This window comes from Sorex fumeus, unplaced genomic scaffold (assembly GCF_029834395.1).
Source record: "Sorex fumeus unplaced genomic scaffold, SorFum_2.1 ptg000055l, whole genome shotgun sequence".
Taxonomy (NCBI): domain Eukaryota; kingdom Metazoa; phylum Chordata; class Mammalia; order Eulipotyphla; family Soricidae; genus Sorex; species Sorex fumeus.
The window spans coordinates 16,746,063-16,771,308 of record NW_026606112.1 but is presented as its reverse complement, the minus strand read 5'-3'; the positions used below and the strand labels follow the sequence as shown (position 1 = coordinate 16,771,308).

Below are 25,246 nucleotides of genomic sequence, written 5' to 3'. Positions count from 1 at the left end.
GACCATGTTCTAGGCCATAAAACATACCTCAATAGAATCAGGAAGACAGAAATAGTATCAACAATTTTTTCAGACCATGATGCACTGAAGATAGAAGTGAATCACACACAGACACGGAGAACCAAATCAAACACCTGGAAATTAAACAACTCAATGTTGAACAACGAGTGGGTCAGGAAGGAAGTAAAAGACAAAATCAAAAGATGCCTGGAAACAAATGAGAATAAAGACGCAAGCTACCAGAACCTATGGGATGCAGCTAAAGCTGTGTTAAGAGGAAAATTTGTATCTATGAAAGTATTTCTCAGGAAGGAAGAAAGAGCCCACATAAACAACTTGACTTCACAGCTCAAGATATTAGAAAAGGACTAACAAACGTAGCCCAAACCAGGCAGAAAGAAAGAAATCATAAAACTTAGAGCAGAAATCAACAACACGGAAACCAAAAAAACAATCCGAAAGATCAATGAAACCAAGAGCTGGTTCTTTGAGAAAATAAACAAGATAGATAAACCACTAGCAAGACTCACAAAGAAAGAGAGAGAGAGAACCCTAATAAACTGAATCAGAAATGAGATGGATTCAGAGACAGAAACCAAAGAAATTCAAAAGGTCATTAGAGACTACTTTAAAAGTCTGTATGCCATGAACAATAGAATCTAGAAGAAATGGATAAATTCCTGGATTCCTATAATCTCCCAAGGCTGAATCAAGAAGATCTAGAGTAGCTTAATAGTCCTATTAACATCAAGGAAATTGAAACTGTAATCAAAAATCTTCCCAAAAACAAAAGCCCAGGTCCAGATGGATTCACTAGCAAATTTTTCCAAACACTTAAAGGGGTCCTATTGCCAGTTCTTCTCAAGCTTTTCATCATATCAACAAAAGAAAAGATAAAAACCATATGATCATATCAATAGATGCAAAGAAAGGATTTGACAAGATCCAGCAGCCATTTATGATTAAAACCCTCGCCATGGGTTATGGGTATAGAAGGGACTTTCCTCAATATAGTTAAAGCCATCTACCACAAGCCTATAGCAAGCATCATCTTCAATGGGGAAAAACTGAGAGCCTTCCCTCTAAGATCAGGGACGAGACAAGGATGCACACTCTCTCCACTGCTGTTCAATATAGTACTGGAAGTACTTGCAATAGCAGTTAGGCAAGAAAAAATATATTAAGGGCATTCAGGTAGGAAAGGAAGAAATCAATCTCACAGATGATATGATACTATACCTAGAGAACCCTAAAACCTCTACCAAGAAACTCCTAGAAACAACAGACGTGTATAGTAAACTTGCAGGCTATAAAATCAATACCCAAAAGTCCATGGCTTTCCTGTACACAAATAGTGAGAGAGAAGAAAGTGACATGAAAAAAAATCCCGTTCACAATTGTGCCCCAGAAAATCAAGTACCTAGGAATCAGCTAAACTAAGGAAGTAAAAGATCTGTTCAAAGAAAACGACAAAATACTACTTCAGGAAATAACAGAGGACATGAAAAAAATGGAAAGATATTCCCTGCTCATGGATCGGGAGAGTTAACATTGTCAAAATGGCAATACTCCCCAAAGCATTGTACAAATTCTATGTGATCCCTATAAGGATACCCATGACATTCTTCAAAGAAATGGAGCAAACATTCCTGAAATTCATATGGAATAATAAGCCCCCACGAATAGCTAAAGCAATTCTTGGGAAAAAGAAAATGGGAGGAATCAACCTCCCTAACTTCAAACTCTACTATAAAGCAGTAATAATTAAAACAGCATGGAACTGGAACAAAGGCAGAGCTACAGAGCAATGGACCAGGATTGAATATACTGACATATCCCCCCAAACATATGATCATCTAATCTTTAATAAGGGAGCAATAAATGTGAACTGGAGCAAGGTAAGCCTCTTTAACAAATTATGCTGGCAAAACTGGACAGCTACATGCAAAAAAATGGACTCAGATCTCTGCCTAACACCATATACAAAGTAAGATCAAAATGGATTAAAGACCTCAACATCAGACCGAAATCCATAAGGTACACTAAAGACAAGGTTGGGAAAAAACCTCCACAACATTGAAGCAAACAGTATCTTCAGAGATGACACACCACTGGCCAAGCAAGTGAAAAAAGAGATAGGACAAATAGGACTATCTTAAACTAAGAAGCTTCTGCACCTCAAAAGAAACAGTGACCAAAATACAAAGACAGTCTACAGAATGGGAAAGGATATTTGCCCAATACACGTCTGAAAAGGGGTTGATATCAAGGATACACGAAGTACTGGTTGAATTCCACAAGAAGAAAACATCCAACCCCATCAAAAAATGGGGCGATGAAATAAACAGACACTTTCTCAGAGAAGAAATCCCAATGGCAAAAAGGCACATGAGAAAATGCTCTGCATCATTAATCATCAGGGAGATGCAGATCAAAACAACAATGAGATATCATTTCACACCACAAGAGACTGGCCCACATCCAAAAGAACAAAAGCAACTGGTGTTGGCATGGATGTGGCGAGAAAGAGACCCTCCTTCACTGCTGGTGGGAATGCCGACTGGTTCAGCCCTTTTGGAAAACAGTATGGATGATTCTCAAAAAATTAGAAATTGAGCTGCCATTTGACCCAGGAATACCAGTCCTGGAAATATATCCTGGAGAGGCAAAAAATTACAGTCAAAATGACATCTGCACTTCTATATTCATTGCTGCACTGTTCACAATAGCCAAAATCTGGAAAAAACCCGAGTGCCTGAGAACAGATGACTGATTAAAGAAACTTTGGTACATCTACACAATGGAATACTATGCAGCTGTCAGGAGAGATGAAGTCATAAACTTTGCTTATAAATGGATAGACATGGAAAGTATCATGCTAAGTGAAATGGGTCAGAAAGAGAGGGACAGACATAGAAATATTGCATTCATCTGGGGAATATAAAGTAACAAAATAGGAGACTAACACCCAAGAACAGCCGAGATAAGTACCAGGAGGTTCACTCCATGGCTTGGAGGCCAGCTGCACATGCTAGGGGAAAAGGCGACTCAGATAGAGAAGGGAGCACCAAGTAAACGGTTTTGGGAAGATCCTCCCAGGATGGGAGATGCATGCTGAAAGTAGACTATAGACCGAACATGATTGCCACTCAATGCCTCTTTTGCAAACCACAACACCCCAAAGGAGAGAGAGAACAAAAGGGAATGCCCTGCCACAGAGGGAGGGTTGGATGGGGGTGATGGGGGGTGGGGTGGGAGAAATACTGGGATTAATGATGGTGGAGAATGGGCACTGGTGGAGGGATGGGTACTCGATCATTGTATAACTGAAACCCAAACACAAAAATTTGTAAGTCTACAACTGTACCTCATGGTGTTTCGCTAATAAAAATTTTAAAAAAAATAAAAAGTTTTACATGTAAGTTATAGTAAAAATAAAAATCGAAGAATTGATGAGAAGTAGGAAAAAAAGACTTATTGTTGTTAATGATGATGATGAAGATGAAGAGTACAATGTGAGTTAATGACGTGGTAACTATTCACTACTTATTGTTAAGTAGAAAAAAGAACGAGTTATAAATGTAGCAGACAATGACCGAAGTCAGAATAATGGCTATGAGAGGGGGTGTATTGGCTGGGAAAGAGAATTTGGAATCTTCTAGGGAACTAGCCACGTTTTAAATCTTGATCTGGGTGGTGGCACACAGGTTTACAGACACATAAAGATATTACAGACACATATACAGAGCATTCATTACACAATGCTAGCTTCAATACTATGATATAAACTTTAGTTTGAATTAAAGGCATGAGAAATTATCTGAAAGATAATATACTAAATTGTTAACAGCAATCAGCTCTGGATGCTGAATAAAAACTTTTTTATAAAAACAAATCTGTGGTTTCTAAATTTATACATGTGTAGTGAGTTGATACTACTCAGATAAAGTTAAGTTCAACATGACCCAAGATTTTGGCATCTTAATGGTACACTTTAAGTCACTCACTTTTGTCCCCAACCCTCTTCTCATGCACAGATTAAGGTGTTAAAAGACAGTGTCTATATTTGCTTCCACTTGCATGGTCAGTGCTGTTTCATCCTTAAAGATGTTTTTAGCTTCAATGACGTGGAGAGTTCTGCTTACATTTTCCTCTGTTTATCTTATGGATTCATGTCTGATCTTGAGGTCTTTAATCCACTTTGATCTCACTTTTGTGCCTGGCATTAGACAGAAGTCAGCGTTCATTTTTTTGCAGGTAGCTATCCAGTTTTCCCAGCACCACTTGTTGAAGAGGCTTTCCTTGTTCCACTTCACATTTCTTGCTCCTTTGTCAAAGATTAAGTGGTCATATATTTGGGGGTCTGTGACAGAATATTCAACTCTGTTCCATTGGTCTGCAGGTCTGTTTCTAGCCCAGTACCATGCTGTCTTAATTACTACTGCTTTGTAGTACATCAAACTAAGAAGCTTCTGCATTTCAAAAGAAATAGTAACCAAAATAAGAAAGTGCCCACAGAATGGGAAAGAATATTTACTCAATACCCATCTGACAAGGGATTAATATCCAGTATATACAAGACACTAGTAGAACTGTACAAGAAAAAAACCCTCCAACCCCATCAAAAAAAATGGGGAGAAGAAATGAACAGAAGTTTCCTCAAAAAAGAAATACAAATGGCCAAAAGGCATGTGAAAAAATGCTCCATATCACTAGCCACTAGGGAGATGCAAATCAAAACAACAATGAGATATCATCTCATCTCACACCACAGAGACTGGCACACATTCAAAAGAACAGAAGCAACCAGTGTTGGTGTGGATGGGGCTGGGGGCGGGGGGGAAGAGACACTCTTTCACTGTTGGTGGGAATGCCCATTAGTCCAGCCTTTCTGGAAAACAATATGGACAGTCCTTCAAAAACTAGAAATTGAGCTTCCATATGACCCCTTAATACCACTTCTGGGAATATATCCTGAGGATGCAAAAAGCACAGTATAAATGACATCTGTACCTATATGTTCATTGCAGCACTGTTCACAATAGCCAAAATCTGGAAAAAAACCAAGTGGCCTAGAATAGATGACTGGTTAAAGAAACTTTGGTACATCTACACAATGGAATACTATGCAGCTGTCTGGAGAGATGAAGTCATGAACTTTGCTTATAAATGGATAGACATGGAGAGTATCATGCTAAGTGAAATGAGTCAGAAAGAGAGGGACAGACATAGAAGGACTGTACTCATTTGTGGAGTATAAAACAACATAACATGAGGCTGACACCTAAGGATAGTAGATACACAGGACAGATAGATTGCTCCATAGCTGAAAGCCCGCCTCATGAGCAAAGGGGAGAAGGCAGCTGTAATAGAGAAGGGATCGCTAAGAAAAAGATGGCTGTAGGAATCAGTTGGGATGGGAGATGTGTGCAGAAAGTGGATAAAGGACCAAACATGATAACCACTCAGTCTTTGTATTGCAAACCATAATGCTCAAAATTAGAGAGAGAGTGTGGGGAGTATTGTCTGCCATGGAGGCAGGGGGAGGGTGGGAAAGGGAGGGTATACCGGGGATATTGGTGGTGGGGAATGTGCACTGGTGGAGGAATGGGTGTTTGATCATTGTGTGACTGTAACCCAAACATGAAACTTGTAACTATCTCACGGTGATTCAATAAAATTTTTAAAAAAAATAAGAGTGTCCTGTAACTGGAGCAATAGCACAGAGGGTAGGGTGTTTGCCTCTCACACTGGCAGGTTCAATTACCAGCATCCCATAGGGTCCCCTGAGCACGACCAGAAGTAATTCCTGAGTGCAGGAGCCAGGAGTAACCTCTGTGCATTTCTGGGTTTGAGCCAAAAAGAAAAAAAAAAGGCAGCGTCTATGTTCAAAGGTAGTGTCCACAGTGAACAGCTGCCCAAGGCAACACTTGGTGGCAGGTGGTGGATTAGGATGGGGTGTGGGGTGGAAAGATCGATCTTGGGGGGTGTTAGATTCTCTCATTCCCTTAGAACCTCTTCTGGGACAGTGCTGGGACCTGGCACATTTTCTTTCTGCCTAAGGCAAATCTATCTGACTTGGTGTTCAAATGCCAGTTCCACACACACTCCAGTCTTGCTGAGTGACCACAGGAAGCACTCTAAACTTCTGAACATGTTATAAACACCGAATTTTCATTTCATTGCCTAAAAACTGAGGAGACAAACCTGTGCTCTTTCTGACAAGGTGTGTATGGGAATTCAATACAGTAATACAGAGGAAGGTCACAACATCCTGTTGAATTTTGTACCCCAAGTTTTTGCAGAGTGCCTGGAATACAGGAAATCTTAAATATTGGTGTAAAAACAATAAATGGAGGAATTGTTGTTTATTTATTATTCTGTAAGATAACAATCACAGGAATTAAAAAACTATTGCACACGTTTTTCTTGTATGAGACCCAACCCCACCGGTGATCAATAACCTTAGCCCAACTGTTAAAGACTGGTGTGTACCCAGACACACTATAACTCAGGTCACATCCTATCACAGAAAGTGGCTCTTTGTAACCAAATGATTCCCCACCCACAGCTTGTGCCTGAATCTTTTCAAGCAATATATCTGGATACAATAAAATTCCAGTTTAGAAATAAAGGCAAGGGAGGGAGGGGTTAAGGGAGGAAGGAATTGACTTCTAGTAAGTTCATAAATTCCTTAGAGCTCATTGAAAGGTGATTTGACTCACTACCTTTAAAAGATCACAATCTATATTTCTGAAAGTCAGAAGGTCTGTGAGATCAAAGGGCTGTAAAAGGACTTTGGGGAAAGAAAAAAAATGGGACCGTTGCTCTGGCCAAAAGAAAGGATATCCTTATTTTTAATTCAGTAGTTTTTCCACTCAAGTATCAACTCAGACAGACTCCCATAGGTTTGTCATCTCTTTATCTCTTTTAGATTGGTTCACTACTTACAGGGCACTGTGGGAGATTAACTCATATGAATCAGCCTTTTCCTGCTGCGAGTAACTCCACACAGCAGATGAGGCAAGGACATAACAGGCAGCCAGGAGAAGCCAGTCACAGAGGCTCATGTAGGTGCTATGGGACTACAGTTAGGGCAAAGCAGTTGTAGCCGAGCCTCCAAATTACAGAGAGAAAGAAGGCAAGACCTGAGTGAAGACCAAATTCTCAGAAACGCCACTTTCAGATTTTTAACTCCATGCACAAAAGTCTCATCAAGAAATGGATATCAAGCCAGAATCCATACATTTTATTAAGGAAAACGTTGGCAGAACGCTTCATGACACTGAATTGGGCAGAGACAATGATTCAATGCCATTTGTTAAGAAAATAGAAGCAAAGCTAAATAAATGGGATGACATCAAACTAAAAACTTCTGCACTTCAAAAGAAATTATGACCAGAATGAAAAAAAAACAGCCCACAGCCTGGGAGTGTCTGCCCACCACACATCTCACAGCAGGCTGGTATCCAAGAGATATAAGGCACAACTAGAACCTTATAAGAAAACAGCTACCAACCCCATCAAAAAGTGGGGGGAAGAGATGGACAGAAATGTCTTCAAAGATGAGATACAAATGGCCAAAGGTGTATGAAAAAATAGTCTGCACCACTCATCACTAGAGAAATGCAAATCAAAACAATAATAAGGTATCCCTTCATACATCACAAAGGTGAAAAGCAACCAGTGTTGGCAGTGATGCTGGGAGTAGGGCACCTTCACCCACTGCTGATAGGAATGTCAACTGGTCTAGCCTTTTCGGGAAACAATATGGACATTCCTCAAAAATCCAGGAATTGATCTCCCATATGATCTGGCAAATCCACTTCCTCGGCACTTAACCCAAGGGCCCAAACAACTCTCTTCAGAAAAGAGATTTATTCTCCATGTCCATTGCTGCACTATTTCCAATATCCCAAATCTGGAAACAGCAAAGAACAGATGACTGGTACATACACACAATAAAATACTGTTTGGCTATAAGTAAAGATGATATCGTGTTCTCTACAGGTACTTGGATGGGTGCTGAGTGGAGTTAATCAGAAAGGGAGGAACAGACAAAGAATAACTTTCCTCATCTTGTGTCCATAAAGTAATATAGTAAGGAAAAAACAAATCCTCAAAGGGAAGAGAAACTGAGAACTGGTCTTTATAGGAAGCACATCAGAGTAGGGGAGATGGGAGATAAAAGGGGGTGCACTGAGATATACAGCAAAGTTGACACTGGTGAAGAGTAAGATAACATTGGTTTGTCCTTTGTCCCTTCCTGCAGGGAGCTTAGGTTTACTGGGTTACACCCATCACAGTGCTCCCGAGGCACTCCCATCCATCTCCAATATTGCTTGACTGTGGGGTCTGCAGATGACAGAGGAAAAGGAAAAGGAAGAGGAGGAGGAAGAGGAGGAGGAGGAGGAGGAGGAGGAGGAGAGCGAGGAGGAGGAGGAGGAGGAGGACGAGGACGAGGACGAGGAGAGCGAAGAGGAGGAGGAGAGCGAGGAGGAGGAGGAGGAGGAGCAGGAGGAGGAGGAGGAGGAGGAGCAGGAGGAGGAGGAGCAGGAGGAGGAGGAGGAGGAGGAGGAGGAGCAGGAGGAGGAGGAGGAGCAGGAGGAGGAGGAGGAGGAGCAGGAGCAGGAGGAGGAGGAGGAGGAGGAGGAGGAGAAGAAGAAGAAGAAGAAGAAGAAGAAGAAGAAGAAGAAGAAGAAGAAGAAGAAGAAGAAGAAGAAGAAGAAGAAGAAGAAGAAGAAGAAGAAGATGATGATGATGATTTAAAGTGACTGTTTATATGGCTATGGACTAAGGAAAGGAGAAATATGTCCTTCTTTGTCTTAGAAGAGCTTCCTGGATGGAAGGGCTTTATATATGTTGATTGTGCTACCAGACCTAGGTGTGGTTACTACACCCATTGCTGGAAGGTTGAGCACTAAACTGGGCGAGGGGAGAGTAGCAAGAGGGACAGGAGGAGACGGGAATGAAGGGCAGTGTGAGACTGTTATGGGGCACTCAGTGAGACTGGAACAGGTGCACTGGGAGAATGGAATAAACGGCAACTGATCAACAACCAGCTTGGCGGCCCTGTTCCCTCCTTCATGCGTCTGCTGGTAGTGGCTGCTGGCCAGGGTCAGGAAGCAGCTCATGGCCACTGAATGCACATGGCTAGAGATAGCCCATGCCACATATTTATTTTGTGATTACTCAGTGAAGGGTTTGGTTCTCAGAATTTTTTTTATTTTTTTTTTTTACATAAAGTCTTGACTGGAGCAATAGCACAATGGGTAGGGTGTTAGCTTTGCACACGCTGACCTGGGTTCAATTCCTCTGTCCCTCTCGGAGAGCCTGGCAAGCTACCGAGAGTATCCCGCCTGCACGGCAGAGACTGGCAAACTCCCCGTAGAGTATTCGATATGCCAAAAACAGTAACAACAAGTTTCACAATGGAGACGTTACTGGTGCTCGCTCGAGAAAATTGATGAACAATGGGAGGGCAGTGCTACAGTGCTACATAAAGTCTTGCCATTATCAATACTGTATATTGTGGTGCCTAAAATTAGAATTTTAAAATAGCAAATAAATTAAATAATAATATTGCTTATGGCAAAAAGTGGGAGAGAGTGATTCTGTTTGCCAAGAGTATGGGTTGCTTTGACAGGAAAAACAATAAAGTAAGACTGAACATTTGGTCAGGGTGCAAGTTAAGACAGGGCTTTGAATGACAATAGAATATGAGAACAAGTGAGAGCCTGAGGGGCTACCAGGCCTCTGAGCAAGAAAAAGGCAGGGTAGGAGTCTTGTGAGAGTGAGGGATGGAATGGAGAAGCAGAAGGAGATGCAGGAGGCAGGTGACGAGGAAGTACCTGCAAGGACGGGGTGAGATATGTGGGGATATTGTTATGTCTTTACAAGGCTGTGTCTTCCTAAGCACTAAATTATTTAGTAGGAGGCTTATTCAAAACTGCAACAAAGGAGGAAAGTAGGGAGTTCAGCAGATGGCTATGAAGAGCAGAAAGAGGTTAAGAATGGGGAGAGGGGTGGATTAGACTAAGCATTGGGGCTGGGGGGAAACACCAGTACAGGGAGCACAGAAAAATCCTGGGAAGTGGAAGGTGCTCTGGAAGTGACTGAGCAGCCTGCCAACAGGCTTGAAGGTCTGGGGAAAGAAGAAAAGGTTACAGATTGACCCTGACAGCGTTCACCAGGCTGGAGCAAATTAAAAAGCAAATTGGAACTGGCTAGAAAAAGGGAGTCCCGTCCCTGCCATCTCCAATATTACTTGACTGTGGGATCTGCAGATGGCAGAGCAAGCAGGTATGTCGGTCTGTGCCCCATCAATATGAATTTTTAGTGGCACTGGGTTGACAGTCAGCTGCTGACACATCACCTCTCTCTACAGAAGTGACTCTGGAGGCCCCAGGAAGGGTTTTCCCAAAGCCCCAGTAAGGAGAGGACCACCGTTGTTTTTTTTTTTGTAGAGGATTGGGGGCTTTAAAAATCTCATTTCACTCTCATCTTAGGTGAGATGCAGGCACAGCTTAGCCTCTTAGTCCTAAAGGAAGGATTGTGAAACTGCAGTCAGGAGATTGTACCCAGACCATGTCGCTACTTACTGGTGAAACTGGTTGACTCACATAAACCACTGCAACTTTGAGACAAAAGGACAAAAAGATGCTGAGCATGTGCTGACCTAAATAGATATTCACTCAGTCCCTTAGGGTCAGGATCATCCTGAGGGGAATATTGGAAATGAGGCCCACTGGCCCGTGGTATGTCCTGGCTACAAGGGGAAAGTTGAAATGGTAAGTGAACTGTCGTTCTTCCTCCCATTCTTCTCTGGTTCCTCCTTCCCTCTGTTCATCACTTCCTCCCCCTCGCTTTTCCTTCTTGCCACTAATATTTCTGAGTAGCTTGTGTCTGGAATTGTGTTAGACAAAATAGGAATTCATTCTTCTGAGGGTCTCTGCCTCTGCCAACCCATTATTTTCTTAACTTGCCAATAATCACCCATGCCATCTTCCCAACTGAAATACAGGACCCACTTCCCAATCTCTTGAGGCCCAACCAACAGAAGGAAGAAACTCAAACGCATGGGTGTCATATTTAAATAGCTAGACTTTATAAAGTAGGGATAAGATGTCACCTTTGGACAAACAAAAGGTTTATAGATGTCTCCCGGGCACTGAATAATCTGGTAATATTGTATGGAGAATGGGGACATGGGGTATATAAAGATAATGAGAGTTACTAGGGATAGAGAGGAAACAAGCACTTAAAGGCCAACTGAAGGACTGTTTTTCATTCTTCAAACCCTAGAATAACTGGAGAGCTTTAAACAGAGGAGTGGCAAATCATGTCCGGGTGTTAGAATGACAGCTCCCGTAGCTTATGAGAGGGAAAGATGAACTTCATGATGTTGCAGAGACCTTGGAAGAGTGAATGAGAACCAGGACCAAGGAGGGACAGAGGGAGTAGTCTCAAGAACCTTATTTAAGAACTTTGTGAAAAACAGAAAATATAAGCCTTAAAAATTACTTATCATGGAGTTTGGAGGTAAGTTGGACAAAAGAATGAAGAAATATTTTCTATAATGATATAACTGAGGTAAGGTGGAAGTAGGAGAAAAATATAGGAAAGGTATAGAAGGTAGAAGGAGGATTAATTCAGTATAAAGATACACTGGGTGTAAGATGCCTGGGGACATGCCCAGTGGCATCTTATATAGATGGATCTCTATATAGTGGCATCTCCATATAGATGGATGGGGAAGTCCAGCGTCTGCATGTGGGGTCAGTGGATAAAGTGTTAGACACTGTTCATCAGGCATCAGGTAGGTTGAAGCCTGAAGAAAGACTACTGGGAGGGGCAAATATGAGGATGGATTGGGTTGACCTTGGCAGGGGCATTTTCAGAAGCAAAAGTGGGAATGAGAAGTAGACTAGTGGTCACAGAACATAAGGGTAGATGATTCAGAAATATAGGTAAAGAGGAGTTCCTGTGTCTTGCTAAACACTCATCCCTGCCCACACCCTCTCCTATACATGAAATTTAGTTTCTTTCCTAATGCAGGCAAACTCTCCTACACAGGGGATTCAAGCATGGCCTGGAGTCATCTCCAGAAGGCCACACTCAGGAACCCCAGTGCTCTCTGGATACTTACAGTGCACTTTAATATTCTGACTAGCAAACACCACTGAGTGTCACAAATCAGAGACCAGACATTCTGGGATTTCCCACAAAAGTCCTGCATGTACCAAGCTTGGCCCTTCATCAATTCATTCCTTCACCTCACACATCCTTTACACCTCCACATACCGAATCCCTGAACAACTTTCCTAGCCTGCATCAATCTCATCAAGACCCTTCTTCTATCCCCCAAGTTAAATGATCTTCCCCTTGGTCTGTAGACCACTGATCACAAAAAGGTTTACCATCATAGTGGTCTTACCCGCAATTTCTACTACCACTGAACTCTAAAACTCTCAGAGCACTACCCTCATATTCGAGGCTTTGCACACAGTGACGATAATATGAGTGCATATAATAGTATCTCTGTGTATATGATAAATGCCGGCCCTCCCCACCTATATTCATCTGTCCCATTAAAATACCTCTGAGCTATCCTTTACCCCTCCTTTGGGCCAATCAACCAAGCTTAGTGATGGATGGATACATCCTGATATCACTGATTCCCCAACCCCCACCCTCTCATACAAAAACCTGTGTGTCTGCCATTAATAAAATCATCCATGGGAAAAGGTTTGTCCAGAGGTGAGTCTCCATCCATAAGAGAGTATGTGAAAGCAAGGCAGAGAACCAGCAAATAAGTCAGACTTAGGTTGATTCAGTATTCTCACTTAAGACCTATGACTCTTCGGTCATAATATAAGGCTCATCATGACAAAATTCCCAACTCCCACCTCAGCCCTGGTGGTCACGGTCTCTTTCCTTAAGAGTACACAACTCTGAACAGGAGTTGAGATCCACACACAGAGATCTTTCCTTAGAAATGAGAAAGTAAGGGCTGCCAGAGTGGTTTGGAGCCTTCTAAGCTATAACAGGCTTAGATGAAGAGCCCACTTTAAACTTGAGTGATCGTGAATGATTTTATGTGGGACCAAAGCATTTATACTCCACCTTCAAGGACAAGTAAAGGTTCTGGTGGTGCAAACCACAACACCCAAAAGGAGAGAGAGAGAACAAAAGGCAATGCCCTGCCACACACGGGGGGGTGGGGGATGAAGGGTGGAACCATGGTGGTGGAAAATGGGCACTGGTGGAGGGATGGGTACTTGATCATTGTATAACTGAAACCCAAGCACAAAAATTTGTAAGTCTATAACTGTACCTCATGGTGTTTCACTAATTAAAAAAAAAAGATGTGGAATACCCAACTAGCTAAGGTCAGGGTATGAGAAGATCCGGAAAAGATGACAGAAAAGTTTGGCTGGAGAAACAAAATTATGAGATCAAGAAAACATAAACCTAGAGAGAGAGAGAAGTCAAGGCCAGATCAAATACCCAGGAATGGGGAACCATGAAGACTTCTGAGTCTTCTGAGTAAAAGGACCTAATGAAAGTATTCTGTTTTTGTTTTAGGTGACTCAAAGGAACAATAGCATAGACCAGTGATCTTCATCCACAGGTTTTCAGGTGTAGAAAGGTTGAAATTCAATGGTCTACCACAGTGGTTCTGCCAGTCCATGGACCAATATTCTGGTCCTCAGGTGCAAAAGGTTGAAGAAGATACAAAAAAAACAAACAAAAATTAAAATATATTACAATAAAATACAAAGGAAGTGGAGTGTACTTGGAGAAATGAAAGTGAAAAGGTTACAAAACATGAAGTCACCAGAGTGTATGTTTCTGGGGAACCAGGTGTCCTCCTCTTTCTGGTGCCTTTTTTTTACCTCAGGAACAGTAACATGTATAGCATTTCAACCTAGCAAAGTCTCTGCTAGGAGGTACCCCAATCCCAGTAATGTTTTGTGGTATAAAAACAGGCCAGGGTATGAAATGTCATTCACTTTGGTCATTTTCATTCAGAAACTAGCCGAAGTCCTTTTTTTCAGCTTCAGCCAATGTATTTTATTCAATGTGAAAGTCACTAAATTAATTTTTAACATAATAAGAGTAGAAATTGTCAATTTTAGAAGCACATATGCGAATTTCCCTGCACAGGAGAGAACATGAATCCCATTAGTTAAAAATAGCAGTTGCGCTCACTTTCCCCCACATGCTAATTTTAATAAACTTACTCTGAAATTAGCCTGCCACTATGAAGATAGCTGCTCATCAAAAATGTTCCCAGTAAGCACTAAGCTTGCCTCACAAGAGTTCAAGTAGTCCCAGGAAACTTCGAACAATACAGAGTTCTAAAGGAAATTCATCCTGATCTCACCAGACTCTGTCACCTCCTTCCCCTCCCTGTCATCCCAGCATCAGAACACCCCAACCAGCCCCCTCAAGGGTCATCTTGAACTCATTCTGCTCCAACTTCCCAATCCAGCTAGAGTCCTTTTATTTAAAAAAAAAATCTTTCTGAGTCATCCCTTTTTCTTTTTCCCATGGAGATGTGCCCCTTTATCATTTCAAATGGCCAAGTGTTCAAATAACCTACACTTACTGAGTACCTGCAAAGGGTAGGTCATAGTGATGATTGAGAAGGTCACAATTTAACAATGTTGGTTCCCTATTCTCAAGGAGATCAAGACCTTTTTGGGTCCAGTAGAAAGTTAAACAAACGAAGATTAGTTAGAAACCTGTATACTGAGCGGTGAGACCGGTATATCAGGAAGTCATCTGGAATGTTGGTGACTGAAAAGACTAGATTACTGGGGCTGGAGCGTGCAGTGGGTTGTGTGTTTGCCTTGCATGCAATCAACCTGGTTAGTCCCAGCATCCTTGAGCCCTGCCAGAAGTAATTTCTGAGTGCAGAATAACTCCTGAGCATTGCCAGGTGTGGGGGGAAAAAAAGATGGCTAGATTACTTATAGCTCACCTAACTTTTTTTTCCCTGATTCCTGGTAGGATTGCCCAATTTGCCTTTATATCCCCAGCCCTCTGCTCCAGTTTCTTATATTCCTGCTAAAAATGCATTCGGCACCTCACCATTACCAGCTACCTTACAGTATATCCTTCCATCTGGCTTTGAAATTGTTCACCATCTAGTCCACACTGGTTATCTAACCTTGACTTCTGTTACACCTCAGCCCATTTGTTTCAGTCTGTATCTGGCAGCTTTCTGCAAAGATCCCCCTAGCCGAGTGTTCTTATCTTCCTATAATAAGATGAGATGAGGTGATATTGGTACCACAAAGCAGTGGGTGGTTGGGGGTGGCAGGGTGGGATGAGCAACTAAGTTCCTGGTCTCCTTTCCTACAAAGCTTTTTCCCACGTCTTCAATCCCCAGCTATATAGTGGTGACTTGTCACTAACGGACACTCTTCCCCTTTGATAACGGTATTGGTGAATGGAATACTCTGTGTTCCACCTTGACTCCATTTCCAGAAAACCTTATCTCCTTTCTCCCCTACTCACCCACCTCCCATTTCAGAATCCACATATTCTGCCTTCATGTCCAAGAAAGAGAGCACCCAGGACAACCCAGGAAACAGAGACGGGCTTTGGGTTGGGGGGAGAGGTGCAGCTCAGTTCAGAGTGCATGCTTCACACATCTAAGACCCTGGGTTCGATCCTGGTACAGTGGAGGAAAAACGTGAGTGACTTTTCCATTTCAGAGCCTGATCCTTAAGACATCAGGACGCAGAAGTCTTTCCCATAGCACCTTTCCCCATGACCCTGTGAGGAAAGATCATCCATCACTGAGCAAAGAGCAAAATCAGAGTTTGAAGCAGGCAACTTGGTTCTTGGAGAGTCAGTGAGAACAAGCACTCGGCTGGGCCTCATTAGCTTGGGGTGGTGTGAGCAGAGAGTAAGCTCTGGGGAACTGGAGAGGAGGAAGGATTAGTTGTACCTGAAACCTATTAGACAGGGAGTGGGAGAAGGAAGGAGGAAAGTGCTCTGTCTCCATGGCTGTCTTGAATATCTATTTCCCTGCCTTCAAACACTGAGATTTGCTGAAGTACGACTTACACAAGGAGAAAAATTCATCCTTGGTGGGCGTCCAGTTCTATGAACTTTAACAACACTATACCCTCATCTATTCATGACTGCACCCCAGGAGATAGAATATGCCCATCATCCCCAAGGCTCTCCTGTTCCTCCACAGTAAGGAACGCCTCCCCCAGTTGTGGAAACCATTTATCTGTTTCCTGTGCTTTCAGTTGTGCCTTTCTAAGAATTTCACACCAATGGTACCCTGTGGTAGGTACTTCTGAGATTCTGACTTCTTCGCATACAAACAGTGTTTTAGAATCTTCGAGGTCTTTGCACAAATAGCTAGTTTGAGCTAACTGGACACCAAGAGGAGTCTATGAGGCAGTTATACTCCAGCATAGCCGCTCAACAGTAAAGGGCATTGGGATTCTCGGAGTTCTTTTAGGTTTTCAAGAAACATAAGTAAAAGTACTCTAAAAGAAACCATGTCTTTTAAAACTGTACAGCACAACCTGTGGGATTTTTTTATTTTGTTTTAAAACATACTTTATAATTTATCATCAGTGAATTTATTTTGCACATCTACCTTATATAGCTATATACCCAGGTTTGCATAAAAAGTTCTCAGGAGAAAAGGGATCATAGGTGGAAAAACTTTAAGAAGCTCTGCTATAAGTCATCCACATACAGGGTTTTGTGTGCACAGGTATCTTTGTTCCTTCTGGGTAAATACCTAGGAGTATTTACCTAGGCTTTTTTGGTTAAGTGTATGCTTGATTTTATAAGAAACTAAAAACTATTTTCCAAGGTGGCTGTGCCACTCTCTCCTTCTCCAGGACTGAATAAGACTTCCAGATGGCCCACATCCTTGTCCAAATTTGGTTTGTCTGTTTTTTGGTTGGATTCCCATTTTGATAAGTCTGAAATGGCATCTTGTTGAGGGCCAAACATACATTTCCCCAAAGGGAGTAATATGTATCTGTTCATGTGCCATTAACATTTCCGCCATTAAAATTTCTTCTTGAGTACAGTGCCCATATTTTATTCTTCAGCCCATTTTTAAAAAGGTGTTGGGGGGGGGGGCTGGAGCAATAGCACAGCAGGTAGGGCCAACCCAGGTTCAATTCCCAGCAACCCATATGGTCCCCCGAGCACCACCAGGGGTAATTCCTGAGTGCATGAGCCAGAAGTAATCTCTGTGCATCGCCCAGGTGTGACCCAAAAAAAAAAAAAAAACAGTGTTCGCTTATTATTGACTTGGGAGAGTGTACTTTATGTTCTGAAGATAAGATGACTTGTGCATATATTTTTTCCCAGATTACCTTTCCATTTTTCTTAACAAAGTCTTTCCCAGAGCAGAGGATTTTAACTTTCATGAAGTCTAATTTAGCCTTTTTCTTTCCTGGCTTGTGATTTTGTGCCCTATATGCCCTCTTTAGAAGCCTTCCAAACTTCAGTTGGACCCAGGCATTTTCCCCAGCCTACCTTGTCACTCTGCTCAGACCAATGGATGTAAGCAGATGTGATTGGCATTGCTGTCCTATCATCCCTCATTAAAAAAGACCCTTGCCCTAGACATTCTCCTCACTCACTTACCTCTTTCCCTTGGCTGGGGCGAAGAGGACAGCAACCCAGCTTTAGCCCTACAGTTGAGGACTGCCCTAGACGATGCAGTAAAGCACCACAATGGAAGAGACCTGAGTTTTTAACTGACTCATGGAGCAGAACTTCTCTCCCAGACCAAACTACTACATTATTAACATGAGACCACACTATGAAAGAGACCTAAATGTCTATCTTTTTTCAGTACAATATATTTTGATATGTGAACATGGTTCCAGTAGTTCCCGGTCTTTAACCTAACAAGTACACCTCCCTTTTTTAGGAAGTTAAAAATAAAACACATTCATAGGACCCCGCCTACATTGGGTGGTGAGTCTATGCACACAATTGCATCGGAGTTTTCCACAGCTCAGGACTAACTCAGGGGGAACAGAATATTACCTTGCTCTTAGCTGGGGCACTAATATGAAGTTCCTATCAGGTCCTGAGCACTAAAGGAGCTCTATATCAAATTTTTCTTCACCCATTGTGTCATGAGGTGGTACATACAAGGGGTCAGAAGAGGCCTGAGAGGGAAAAGAGAAGAAACAACATAGGCATTGGCCTACCGAATCCTAGGCTGAGACTGAAAGAAGAAAAGTGTAAGTGTAAGAAGTGTAAGAAGAAAACTGGAAGATCCAGAGCAGATGGGTGCCCACCCTGTCCCCATTGCAGAGTACTAAGTCCTGCTACATGGCCTCCTAGAACTTAAACTCAAGGACCATGAAAGGGAGAGATGATGTGTCCACCTTCCCCACAACAGGAGGTGGTCACGTCCTTCTCTCCCAGAAGGGAGAAACACGACGCTCACCATAACATGCCACTTTCTGCAGGGACCTCGCAGAAAGCTGTTTCACCTGGAGCACCCCAGAGGGAGGGCGGGTTAGACACCTCCCCGCCCCAAGGAACCCAGTCCCAGCAGTCAAAAACCTCCAGAACTCAACCGCTACCATGTTCATGGCCGCTCTCCACACGTTCGTGCTGAGCTTCACCCATGAGTGAACCCCCAGAAAACCCAGGTATGCCGGACGTTGTGACTGAGAACTCTGGGACCCGTAATGAAGATCTTCAGCCGGTATCACCCCACCCTGTCTCTGACTACTCAGCGTCACGTGCATAAGCCACCCCTGGCTGGTGCCATATAATCTCATCATCAGCCACCTTCCAGATCACACGTCATTCTCTCTCAGAAGGGAGCAACATGACACTCACCATAAATATCCCGCCGGGACCCCATGCCAGGCTGTTTCACTCAGGGTGGCCCAGAGGGGATGGAAGAGACCCCTCTCGCCCCAAGGGACCCAGCCCTGGTAGCCAAAAACCTCCGGTACTCAACCACCACCCTGCTCATGACCGCTCTCCACATGCTCAGGCAGAGCCTCACTCACGAGTGAATCTTTCCCTGGACCATGCTGCCGAATTCACGGCCGGTAACATTTCATAGGATACACCCTACCCATACTCCAAGAGTACCTCACCACTTTTGATGGGATTCAAAGTAGTAGGCAAACAACCATAGAGGGAAATATTATGTTATTTCGGTTCTGCTTTGGGGAAGGGATTGGGGTTTGGGATGGTAACACCCAAAATATGGTGGTGGAAAGGTGTAATGGTAGTGGGATTATTAGTATTTGGACATTAAATGTAATCAAATATTGTGAACTACTTTATAGAATAAAAAAATTAAAAAACAATGGTCAATAGGAGGTGGTCATAGGAATTTGGATGTCAGAGCAATGTGGTTACATTTTCTTTTTCTTTTTTTTTGTCTTTTGGGTCACACCTGGCAATGTACTGGGGTTACTCCTGGCTCTGCACTCAGGAATTATTCCTGGCAGTGCTCAGGGGACCATATGGGATGCTGGGAATCGAACCCAGGTTGGCCGTGTGCAAGGCAAATGCCCTACTCTCTGTGCTATTGCTCCAGCCCCACATTTTCATTTTTTGAACACCTGCATTGTGCCCCAAAATCCACTCTCTCTGTACCATGACCACTAAACACAGCTTGTCAGGCAAAGGTGTGGGCACTCATGAGCATAATTTCACTTGATCCTCACAATTAGAGCACCTATAATGCAACTTTTATGATCCTATTTTAAAGGGAGAGAAAAGAAGTGCGGGAAAGTCATGCAATGTCTCTCACCACCCATTTTGTCCTTCTGAAAAAAAAAAAAGTCCTCTGGGTCAGAAATTGTTCAAAGGGTTACAGTGTCACGTGCTCAAGGCCCAGGTTCAATATTTCGGCACTATCTGGCCCTCTGAACACTGCTGGCAAGTCCTGAGCACCAAGTGAGGTGCAGCACCTGAGCACCGCCAAACAAAATATATTCCCTAGGGCTTAAAACAATGCAGTACCACGGGATCGAATGCAATGCAATGGGAGAACTGATCCACACAATCGAGTTGGGAGAGAAGTTGGAAGTGAGGGGCACTGAGGTCCTTTAGTGAGGGAGGTGGGTAAACTGGTGATGGGTGTGGTGTTGGAATTACATATGTGGAAAACCATCATTAACAATTGTAAATTACAGAACCTAGCACAGCGGTAGGGCGTTCGCTTTACAAGCGGCCAACATGGCCGACCCGAGTTCGATTCCTCCGCCCCTCTAGGAGAGCCCGGCAAGCTACCGAGAGTATTCGATATGCCAGACACAGTAACAACAAAGTCTCCAATGGAGACGGTACTGGGCCCGCTCGAGCAAATCGACGATCAACGGGAGGGCCTTTACCTTTACCTTTACCTTTACAGAAACTCTATCAATACAAAAATGATCTTAAAAATTAGTTCCAGGGCTCCCACCCACTTATCGCATGTGCCTGGACGAGTCTGAACATGAATCCAGGCCTCAGTCAGATCGCTTCGTCCTGAGTGATTTCTCTTGGGGCAGGCGACTGGTTTAAATGAGGGTTCAAATGGGAGGTCCTGTGTGCCCTACTAAATAAGAGTTTCAGTCTTACCTTCAACCCCCAAGACTTAAACCTGTCCACAAGCAGACCCATGGATAGAGAGAAAGCTCCCATTTGAGTTAGATCTGGCTGCATCCAAGACCATCTCTACCTGCATCTAGGCCACCTCATACAATGTGTCCAAGGAACTACTGTCTGCTGTATTTGTCTGCCAGAGCAATTTGCCATAACTAGGCAGCTCAATATAATAGTGACTTTTCTGAGAGTCTTGGAGGTTAAAAACACAAAGTAAAGGTGTGGAATGGGACCATACTCCTTACTCAGATTCTAGGGATAGAATCTCCTTGCCTCTTACTATTTTCTGGGAGTTATGTAACCAAGGCTCCACTTCAGTTATTACATGGCCTTGTTGCCTCTGTGTTTCACGCAAGGTTTAGCCCCTGAACATATCACTGAGGTTATGCAATCCAATCTATAGCATTACCCACTGAGCCAAATGACTCTAGGTTGGGTTTCTGACCAAAAAAGAGGCAGAGGAAAAACTTACCCCATATCTCAGTCAATAACAAAGACCCCCTTGATAATGAGGCTGGACTCAGTGACGAGATTGTCTCTCTCTCTCCTCCAAAGATCAGTGGGTCTATTTCGGGCAGATGCTCAGGATTAATTCTCTTCTATCTGCTTCTAAACCATTTCATACCATATGTCCAAGGAATAAGAGAATGACTGCTATCAAATTAATTTGCTAAAACTCAAATAGTGAAACTGAATGAGGCTTACTTTATCATAGGGCAGTAGGTCGAGATGACCAGGACTTTTTATCTTAGAAATAAAAAGTTATCGATTGTCTACCCTGTCTACCCTGATGCATTTCAAGATTACCCCTTGATTGGAAAAGATCACCTCAGGTAATGGTAAGAAGAACATTTCTCCCTCCCTAGACATTTAATTTCCAAAATAAAACAGAAGGCATGCTCTCTGCACATGCATGGCCCTGTTTACTTCAGGGCCCTGAGAGGAGGCTGTAATTTCAGCTTGTTATACTAAAAATATGAAAATAAAACTGATCTCTGTAGGATCATTTGAAATGAAAACTGTTTCCTAGAGGCAGGCCAAGGCAGCAAACTGATTGAAAGAGAACAAGGAGCTCCAGGCAGGAAGGGCAATGGAGTGTGAATCCAGGCAGGAAGACCCACAAATTCCACAGAGACAGACATGATCTCTGCAAAGGCTTGTCCTGCCCTGGACAGAGTCAGGGCATTGCTTCCACAAGGTCCCAAACAGCTTTGAAACACTCCCAGCTGATACGTTCTTCCTTGAGTCCAGCTTGCTTTCCCTGCTGATGGTTTCTCTTGTCAAGATTCTAACCCTGGCCTCCATGCAGCTCTAGCAACCACTCTCAAGCTTTGGTCTTCCTTGGTCTTCCTCTTGGCATCTGCCCACACCTTCTCCCTGAAGAAGTTCTCTCTCAACTCTTTTTAGCATTCTTTTCTACGAATGCCAGTCATATGACTGAGGGTCTAGCCTAATTCCCAAATGTGATCAGCTTGAATTTCTTAACTGGATTCTATATGCAAAGACATATTTCCAAATAGCGTGACATTCATAGCCACCGGGGGCCGAGGAAGAGGGGTTATGTCAGGACTCAGGACTCTTTCTTTATCCGTGGCAGGAGTGGGAAGAATACACAATTTAACCCATGACAGTGGATTCAGGAGGAAACTCAGAAACCTGCATTTTCCCCTACATGCAGAAATATTTCCAACCTCACACTATGGTGAAAACAAGGCTGGGTAAGTTGCTCAGTATTAATGACAGACCCAAGAAATAGCTGTTGGTTATTATGAAGGCAGAAGCAAGTTCATTTTCACACCCCCAGGTCCCTTGCTGCAGGCTTTCCACAGTCTAGGCCTTTAACGAACGTCTGTGGGAGGAAGAAGGCATTACTCAGGAGAAACTCCACTGGGCTCGGCAAGACAACTCCTTTCAGGATCTTGACTTCTTTCATCTGCATTTATCGAGCATCTGCTGTGTATGGAACTGAATGTTCAAGCCCTGGGAATAGAGGGCTCAATAAAAGACTTCAGTTCAATGTGGTCAGTGCAGGGCCCACAGGAAGAGGCAATCAGGGCACAGGCCAGCAACTTCCTTCTTTGGCAGCTCCATCCTTTCCAGTTCATTTTTGAAAATAGGGCTCCTCCGCCAGCAGCACTCAGGGACCCGGGGACCAATGAAATGCTTCTCAGGGTGGGCCTTGGTTTTGACCAGGGCCAACCTATCTGGTGCTGGGGAGAGAGTTGTAGGGCTAGAAGGATCAAACCTTAGGTTGGATCCATATGGTAAGGACCAAAGAATGTGCTCCCGCTCTCTGAGCCATCCTCCGAGCCCCCTCCGTTTCATTCTTTAGTATGTGCTTATGATTTATAGCCTGGGTCTCCTCCTCAGTTCTGATTCAGTTCTTTGAGGCAGAGGGATAATCTATCTTCAACGATACCAGGTTACCAAGCAATGTATCTGACTCCTAAGAGTATCCAGTCAAATTGCATGTTAGAAATGGAATTATTCTGCAGCTGTTCTGAGCCCAGCTTCAGAACTTGATGCAGAACCCCCTTCACCCTCCTTAACTGAAGGACTTGATTCATCTCTGTTTATAGGGACCACCCTCTCAGTGCTGAGGGAGAGAGGATTATTTCCAATGAGGCTTTGGTAGACCTGATGCATTGGTGACCAGCGCGGCAGTGCTTCGAGATCTACAGGGTTGCACGCTGCATAGATAACACTCTACCACCTCAGTTACCCCTCCCGCCCTGAGAATAATTTTCCCGGGGACCAAGAGAAGAAATGTCCCTGGGTCCAAAGGCTGCACGGGGAGCAGGGCACAGCTTGCAGTGCAACAGATCTTCAATTCCAAACAGTCCGAGAGCGCGTTCTCTCCATCAACCAATACTGGACAAACCAAACCAGAGGAGAAGACAGGACATCTCAAAACCCTTTGGAAACACCATGCTTTGCGTTATCCAACTGACGGCAAAGCACAGCGAGTGATTCGAGGAGGAAGAGAACAGAGGGGGTTCCCTTCCAACAACTCCCAAAGGCGAGACTCGAGGAACATATGGGAACTCTGGCCCAGGAGTAAAGCACCGGTAGCTTGTTTGGTCTTGGGGGTGGGGATGGTTCTAAGGAGTCAATGGGGAGCCAGGGAGGGGGGGAGGGATAGGCAAGGGTGGGGAGGGCGGGTCCTCAGGGCAAGTGCATCACACACACACACACACACACACACACACACACACACACACACACTCTGCAGCTGGGCAAGTCAGTCGGCTCCTCCCATCCCCAAACCACTGAGGATGGGCAGCCAAAATGTCCTGCAGTGAATGCACACGGAGGTCGGTGTCCCAAAACAAAAATTAAAATAAAAATTTGAGGGCCGGGTGGGGGTGGGGGAAGCAGGGTCTTCTCCGGCTTCCAGACTTTTTGCAGAAGTGTCTCAGCTCGTGGCGAGGCGCGCCCTGCACGTCACGGAGCGTGTCTGCGATGCTGAACACGTGCAGAAGGCACAGGGTCTGTGCGAGAAGAGCGCAGGCCCCAGGCCCGGGGGTGCCGGTGGGGCGGGAGGTGGGCCCCCCCGGAACGCCAGCGCCCGAAACTGGGCCGCAGGGCAGCCCGCCTCGGCGCGGGGCGACCCTGGGACCCGGGTTGTCCCCCCACCCCCGGGCTCCCCGTTTCCGTTTGGGCCCGGGCCGGCCAATCCTCGGGCTCCCCGAAGCCCCGGCCGGGTGGGGCTTGGCGCCTCCCACCCCGCGCCCGCCGCGGCCCCGCGCGCCCCCGGCCCGGGCCTCACCTCGCTCACCAGCCCCTGCCAGTCGCTCTCGCTCCGGTCGCCGTTCATGGTCGCCGTCCGCCCGCGGCCCGGCCTCCCGGGCAGCCCCGCCAGGCCCCGGCGCCGCCGAGCCTCCGCGCGCGGCTCCACGTCAGCCTCCGCCCGGGAGGAGGAGCCGCGCCCCGCGCCCCGCGCCCGCGCCGCCCCGGGCACCGGGCCCCGCGCGCCCGCTCGGAGGCCGCCTTCGCCCCTTGCCCGCACCCAGCGGGTCCCGGCCCTGCGCCCGAGCGCCCGGGCCGCCCCCCTCCCCCCAGGGGCGCGCACGGCCCACCCCTGCACACAGTAGGCGCCTCGCGGGCCGCGGTCGGTCAGGGGCCGGCTGGACAGAAGCGCCCCCCCCCCCGCCCCCGGGGGGTAGGGGCAGCATTGCCTTCGGAGCTGCGCTTATGTATTTATTTATTTATTTATTTATTTATTTATGTATTGATTGAGATGTCGCGGTCAGTTTCCCCGGCCACCTAGTCCAACGAGGCACCCGTCCCCCGGGGCAGTCTCGGCCCCATCCACGTCCAACCCCCAGCTCAGTTTTGTGGATCAGTCTCTGAGGCTGCCCTGTAAGATGGGTGTTCGTGCCCTTCTCTTTTCTTTTTTTCCTTTTTCTTTTGTTTTTGCTAATTTATTTATTATTTTTTTTAATTTTAATCACCCTGAGATAGTCATAGGATGGTCCAATACCTGTCCCTTCACCAGTGTACATTTCCCACCAGGATAGTCCCCAGTTTCCCTCCAGCCCTGCCCTCTTTATGGCAGGTCCTCCCTGGTCCCTCCCTCCCTCCCTCCCTCTCTCTCCTTCCCCCTCCCTCCCTCTCT

General features: G+C 44.8%; 1 protein-coding gene across 1 annotated transcript in view; it reads right to left on the bottom strand.

The window, feature by feature from the left end:
* CCDC149 (coiled-coil domain containing 149) overlaps window positions 1-24,501 on the bottom strand; it is a 151,408-nt gene extending 126,907 nt beyond the window's left edge. Inside the window, exon 1 of the mRNA XM_056125578.1 lies at window positions 24,398-24,501. Within this exon, the coding sequence (XP_055981553.1) occupies window positions 24,398-24,445 (48 nt within the window). The 5' untranslated portion in view covers window positions 24,446-24,501. The remainder of the gene's footprint in view (window positions 1-24,397) is intronic.
* Between the last annotated feature and the right edge of the window lie 745 nt (window positions 24,502-25,246).